General features: G+C 36.5%; 1 protein-coding gene and 1 long non-coding RNA gene across 2 annotated transcripts; one reads left to right on the top strand and one right to left on the bottom strand.

Moving 5' to 3' along the window:
• Window positions 1–3,588: 3,588 nt before the first annotated feature.
• On the top strand, window positions 3,589–4,239 carry LOC147503251 (uncharacterized). The gene is made up of 3 exons (XR_015220557.1): window positions 3,589–3,766; window positions 3,847–3,962; window positions 4,053–4,239. It is a non-coding gene; the product is annotated as an uncharacterized LOC147503251 (long non-coding RNA).
• Window positions 4,240–4,711: 472 nt separating this feature from the next.
• LOC147503250 (uncharacterized) lies at window positions 4,712–5,317 on the bottom strand. Its single transcript, XM_086604757.1, has one exon. It carries the CDS (start codon window positions 5,315–5,317, stop codon window positions 4,712–4,714), a length of 606 nt encoding a protein of 201 aa, XP_086460883.1.
• Window positions 5,318–7,343: the final 2,026 nt, after the last annotated feature.

The following is a 7,343-nucleotide window of genomic DNA, read 5'->3' as shown; positions in this document are numbered from 1 at the left end:
ACATAAACATTCAATGTTTATAGTCCTTGGGTATGAACATTGATTGGGTATGAACATTAAATGTTCATAGTCCTTGGATATGAACATTCAATGTTCATACATGAACATTCAATATTCATAGTCCTTGGATATGAACATTCAATGTCCATACATGAACATTCAATGTTCATAGTCCTTGGGTAGGTGTTTATACATGAACATGAAATGTTCATAGTCCTTGGGTATGAACATTGAGTGGGTATGAACATTCGATGTTCATATTCCAAGGGTATGAACATCAATGTTCAGCCATTGATATATACTTTCCTAATTTTTTAATCTTGATATATGGCTTTTATTAATTTGCAGAACTTAGCCCATAGACAGAAGAAAAGGAAGGAAGTGCCAACCACTGATGTCGGTCAATCTGTTGCTAAAAAAGGAAAGGGAAATAAGGCAGTGGAAGTGAAAAAGAAGAAAGAGGAGGAAAAGAAGGTAACTCAGCTGCGAAGTACCTTGTCTTTTATGATAAGTCTTGTAAGAAAACTCAAGCAGAGAGGCATTCCAGAAAAACATCTCCATGAAATGAAGAAGACGCCGTTTTGGTACATGTTTGATGCATTGTACAACAATATTATTGTAGAAGGAAACAAACCTAACAAGGAAATATTTTATATTCTAGACAATTTCACTGTACTTGAGGAGGCATTTCAGATTGGAAAAAAGCTTGTCAAGTTCACTGTAGAAGAGGTCAGCCTAATATTTGGAATTCCTATGATCGAGACAATGGTGCAACTAAACCGGATTGTCGGAGCTGATGAACGAAAAACAAGGTTCATTTTGAAGTATTTTGGTGATGAGACCGTCCGATATACCAAGGCTCAAGTAGAAGATGGCATACAGAGGACCTTGGACGACCCAGAAGAGCAACACGCAGCTGAAGATTTTGCAAGGCTGGTGTCTCTCTTCATGCTGACAACTTGCTTCTTCACAAATGCCAATTACAGAATCTTGTGGCCATTGGTAATTGCTGTTGACAACTTGGATACATTGAGAAAGTTGTCTTGGCCAACAACTATCCACAATGACCTAATTGATGCAGCTAGAGAGCACAAAGTCAATAAGAAACTGACAATCAATGGCTGCACGATAATGTTTATGGTATTGTTTCTCCTTAATTTTTTTTTTCAATTCGTAGGTATAAACATTGAATGTTCATAGTCTTTGGGTATGAACATTCGATGTTCATAGCCCTAGGGTATGAACATTGAATGTTCATAGTCCTTCGGTATGAACATTGATTGGGTATGAACATTGAATGTTCATAGTACACTAGATATGAACATTCAATGTTCATATCCTAATGAATATTCAATGTTAATACATGGATAGGTATGAACACTAATTGTTCATATCTATTATTATGGTATGAACATTGATTGTTTTAATATTTTGGTTTATTGGTGTGTGAACTAATATGGATTTCGTCACGTGCGTTGCAATTTTGGTTTTGTGAACACTCTCTAGTCATCAACAAGGTACAGAACCATGAAAGTAAATTCCCCAGGTGTGCGAGGTGGAATTTAAAGACCTTGTTTGATGCGTTCCGGAAGACTCCGACTACTACAGTAGCTGCATCTCAGATCGTTGTCAATGCTGAAGTAGCAACGGAGGCTGAAAGGGAGTTACTTCGTGACATGTACATTGATTTAGTCAAAAATACATATCATGAAGTCCAGCCTACTCCAGGAACGGATGAAACACTTAGAGTGGAGAACAAAGAACTGTTGGCCAAAATTGCCACACTTGAGAAACAACTTCTTGATCACGAAGAAGAAATAAAAAAATTAAAAGAGATGTTAAAGGAAAGGCAAGAGGGGGATACAGCTAAACCTCAACCTGATCAACCTCAACCTCAACCTGATCAAGTCCCCATTACTGAATTGCAACCTCAACCTGACCAAGTCCCTCTGACTGAAGTGCAACCTCAACCTCAACCTGATCAAGTCCCCCTGGCTGAATTGCAACCTCAACCTGATCAAGTCCCCCTCGCTGAAGTGCAACAAGTGAAGCTCCAGCGAGAGTTTGAAGCTCCATCATTTGACTTACGTCTTACATTGTCTCCGCCAGACAAGGAGGGAGATACAAATAAAGGTGAAGAGAAGGATGTTGAGGCGGGTAAGGGAGCAGAGAAACCTTGTTCCCTAGTAAAGCAAGTCAAGGAAAAGAAAGGAAGGAAAACTAAGCCTATTAGTAAGGAATACACTGTTGAAGGGAAGGGGAAAATAAAGAAAGTTGATACTGGCAAGCAAATTCTTGATGATGATATTGAGAGTGGACCACTCGAAGACCCTAAGATGAGTCCTTACTATGAGGGATTAGAAGAAAGCCACAGACAAGATGTCGACACTTTCTTCACGATAGCAGACAAAGGGTAAGTCTAACAAGACTGTAAGTTTTACAAGTTTACTATAACATTTTTGACTAATGGTAATTTCTTATGGTAATTCCTTGTGGTTTTCGAAGCACAATTGCATGGTCAGATGGAAATTTATAAGTACAGGGTGTTCTAGTTGAAGACCTTCTGTTTGATAGATAAATTGATTTTCATGTAAAATTTGTTTATACAAAAATTGTACTATAAACAATCATTGTTCATAGTCATGAGCTATGAACAATCATTGTTCATAGTCCATACTATACTATGAACAATCATTGTTCATAGTCATGAGCTATGAACATTCTTTGTTCATACTAAAATTGGACTATGAACACTCATTGTTCATAGTCATGAGCTATGAACACTCATTGTTCATAGTTCATACTATTCTATGAACAATAATTGTTCATAGTCATGAGCTAAGAACATTCTTTGTTCCCCTAAGATGAGTCCTTACTATGAGGGATTAGAAGAAAGCCACAGACAAGATGTCAACACTTTCTTCACGATAGCAGACAAAGGGTAAGTCTAACAAGACTGTAAGTTTTACAAGTTTACTATAACATTTTTGACTAATGGTAATTTCTTATGGTAATTTCTTGTGGTTTTTGAAGCACAATTGCATGGTCAGATGGAAATTTACAAGTACAGGGTGTTCTAGTTGAAGACCTTCTATTTGATAGAGAAATTGATTTTCAGGTAAAATTTGTTTATACTAAAATTGTACTATGAACAATCATTGTTCATAGTCATGAGCTATGAACAATCATTGTTCATAGTCCATACTATACTATGAACAATCATTATTCATAGTCATGAGCTATGGACATTCTTTGTTCATACTAAAATTGAACTATAAACACTTATTGTTCATAGTCATGAGCTATGAACACTCATTGTTCATAGTCCATACTGTACTATGAACAATCATTGCTCATGAAATATGTAATGCCAATTTAAAAAATGCTCAATTCAACAGGTTATCGACTGGTGGTCTAAACACCTTCAAGAAAAGAACCATGGAAAAAACGAAACTTGTCTAATCACTTCAAACATAAAGGTAAAATATTTATTACAAAATTCTGTTTCATTTCTATATTGTAAATGTTGTCACATTCTTACTATTTCAGGCAATCATTGACACAGAAAATGTTAGATGAAGAACGAGGCTTGGAAAAAATAGTGCAGAGCATCAATGTTTCTGCAAAATTCATAGCTATTCCTGTTCATTCAGATACACATTGGACACTTCTTGTAATAGAGTTGATAGAGGGACAACAAGATCAATGGTTTCATTTCAACTCCCTAATCACCGAAAAAAAATCGCTCCAAGTTGCGAATAATCTGGTGAGTTCAACATAAAACACTTAACTGACATGAATTTTTTTTCTTGAAACATAATGAAATAACTTCTTTTTATTTTGCAGAGGAAAAGACTGGTTGATCCCATCAACAGTTGTATCAAAATGGAGAAGAAGAAAATCCACAGCCTCAGTAATAAAGGAAGAATAATGCCTAAAAAATGTCCACAGCAACAAAATAGGTAAGCACGTAATTATTCACTGACATTCTTGGAGACTTCTAGACATACAGAAAACAATAATTGACCTGAGATGTATTCTCTAAATTGCAGCATTGATTGCGGCGTTCATGTTTGTAAAATGATGCAAATTCTTTATGAACAAGATCATTAGGATTTTTGTGATGTAACTACTGAAACCGAAGTACACAATATGCGCCCAGAACTTGCATGTGGATTGCTTTCTGATAAACCAAGAAGCTGGACAAAGGAAGATCATAAGTTCCAGGAGTCGTTAAGAAAAGGAGAGTTTACTCTATGAACAATATATTTTGACGTGGTGATTCAAAGTGAAATGTGTTCTTTTTGAGTTGTCTTTTTGGTACCCAAGGACAAAACAATATTTTTTTCTCGTGTATGAATGTGCATCAGTGGTGATTCATAGTCAAATGTGTTCTCTGAGTGGTCATGATTTTGGTACACAATGACAAAATGTTCACTATGAACATTGATTGTTCATCATGAACATTGAATGTTCATACTCCAGTAAGTATGAACAAATATATTCCACCTAGAACATTAAACATCCTAATATAAAAATCATATGAAAACTGTATTAATATCAATCAGTCAATCAATATATTGTTCATACAAAACATTACCACAGCCTGATTAGTTCTTCCTACCTAGAATAATTGGCAAGACCTTGATACCATATCGCCACTAGGCTACTCAGTAGTTAACACATCAACAGTTTTCCCTTGGCAATTCTTTCAGTCATGTCGGTCGGTGCTATCACATTTTCTGCACTTGTGGGCAATATAACGCATAGCACCCACGCTCTCAATCCTCTTAACTCGTGGTCTACCCGGAGGCTTCTTCACATCTGGTGGGAGAATTTGCACTTCATCAGAACCATCCGAACAGATCTCATTACGACTAATTGCAGTTATGCCATGAGAGTAGGTGCTACTGAAATAAGTGGAGCGAAATGCATCTTCAATGTATGAATACACCGACTCCTGTTTGCAATGAATACTTGCAATAGCATGACGGCAAGGAAAACCGTTTATGCCCCATTTGTTGCAAGTACAATCTCTCCTAAGCAAATCAACCCGATGCTTATGCTTCTCAGTATCAACTTCAAATACATGATCATCTGACTTTGTCACAGTCACAGAACGAGCCCTCTCAGTCCTCTCAAGCAACTTTGCTTCAATTTTAGGACAAAGAAAACTTTTCCAATTCTTGCATTCCATCCTCCGGCAAGACGCCATCTTCATCATCTTCATTCGAATTCCATCTAACATGGCTGTGATAGGAAGATGCCGCTCTTTATCTATCCAGTTGTTGAAGCACTCCGCCAAGGAAGAGCACATCTCACCATACCGGGCCCCACAGAAACATGCATTAGTCTAGTACTTATAAAGGGCCCTATTAAGAAAGTTAGAAAGTGCATCTCTACCAATTTCCTTGAATTCAGCCATGTGTTCCTCAAATTTCTCGTGTGGCAACATAAGCACATTTCTTAAATAATGCAACCAACACTTTTCTCATACCACATGACTTCGACAAACATGTTCTAAGGTTGTTCTCCATATGCCACAAGCAAAAAGAGTGATAGGAATCAGGAAATACAATAGGAATGTTGACAAGCAAACCATGATGCCTATCACTCAAAAACATATACCTCCGCTCATACCTAAAAGCCTTCTTAAACATATCAAGAAACCAATACCAATTGGAATCGTTTTCAATGTCAGCAACACCAACAACAAGAGGGAACAATCTTTAAAAAAACAAAAAAAAAAATATGAGATAACTTGAAGCATCAGTGTTATGTGTTCATACAGAGTGTATGAACATTGAATGTTCATACACAAAAATATGCATGCACAATGATTGTTCATATGAACACGTATTGTTCATACTCCAAAATAGTTATGATTGTTCATAACCAAACACAAAATTAAAACTAATGAAAATGCTAGTAAAATTAGGAGAATACCTTGATCTCCATTTTTTGCTGTAGTAGCCAACAAACACCCTTTGTATTCAGATTTCAAGAATGTTCCATCCAAATACACCATCGGACATCAAAACTTAAAACCATGGATACTTGATTCAAAAGTAACAAACACCCTCTCAAACTTCCCACTCTCCTTGTTAACTTCAAGTTCAACAATATTCCCAGGATCTCTTCTTTTCAACTCCTCCGTATACCACAACAAGTCATTATAAGACAGCGCAACATTACCATACAACTCCTTCAATGCCAACTTTTTACCCGCATAAGCTATGTGCCTTGAAATACGAAGCCCGTACTCACGAGTATATAAAGCAGTAATATCTCCAAATGTCAAATCTGATTTATCTCTCGCAAAATCAAGAATATGAGTCTTCACAAGATAAGAAGTGAGAGGTGGATTCTCGTAGTCTTTAACTGCAAAACCACAAGTGTGTGTGAGATTAATCTTTTTAATCTCAAAATAACCACAACTCTCCCAAGAGTGAATACACCATTGACAATTTAGCTCATTCTTTTTCTGACAAACCGCAGTCACTCTAAAATCATCATTCTTTATCAACTCATACTTGTAACCACTCACAATAGAGTACTCTATCAATTTAGATCTAAACTCAGGAGCACCTAAAGAAAATCTCTGCCCAACACCACCATCAAAGTTACACCACCAAAAATCAGACTTGTAAGTTTTATGGCCAACAACCTCACCACCAATTAAGTAACTCGATGAACCTGATGAACTTGACGTACTTGCACCACTACAGCTACTCATTGAACTCATACACACATTTACTTTAATCTCCACAGTTGCAATCTTCATGCCATAACAATAGCAAGCCAATGATCGCAAATCCCCATCCGTTTCAATCATATTCTCTTTTGCATCACGGGAGAAACACATAGAAAAACTCCTTAATCCCAAATCAGGCCACTTGTCACACACCTTGCGCGTAACAACATCAATCGAAGAATCCAACCCAAAACGAAAGGACAAAGTACCCCCATTACAGCAAAAAACTCCAATCACACTAAATTCCATGTATAACTGCAAAATTCAACCCACAAAAACACAATAAAAATGTAATTCAGGAGATGTACACAATAAAAACAAAATACTATGATCATTCACAATTCTTCAGAGAGGTATGAACATACATTGTTCATACTCCACTAGACTATGAACAATAAGTGTTCACCATGAACAATAAATGTTTATAGTACACGTACTACTATGATCATTCACAATGCTTCATAGAGGTATGAACATACATTGTTCATACTCCACTACACTATGAACAATAAGTGTTCACCATAAACATTAAATGTTCATAGTACACGTACTACTATCATCATTCGCAATGCTTTAGAGAGGTATGAAC

Source organism: Coptis chinensis, chromosome 4, assembly GCF_015680905.1.
Source record: "Coptis chinensis isolate HL-2020 chromosome 4, ASM1568090v1, whole genome shotgun sequence".
NCBI lineage: Eukaryota > Viridiplantae > Streptophyta > Magnoliopsida > Ranunculales > Ranunculaceae > Coptis > Coptis chinensis.
Note: the sequence above shows the minus strand (reverse complement) of the source record. Positions and strands in the feature narration are given on the sequence as shown.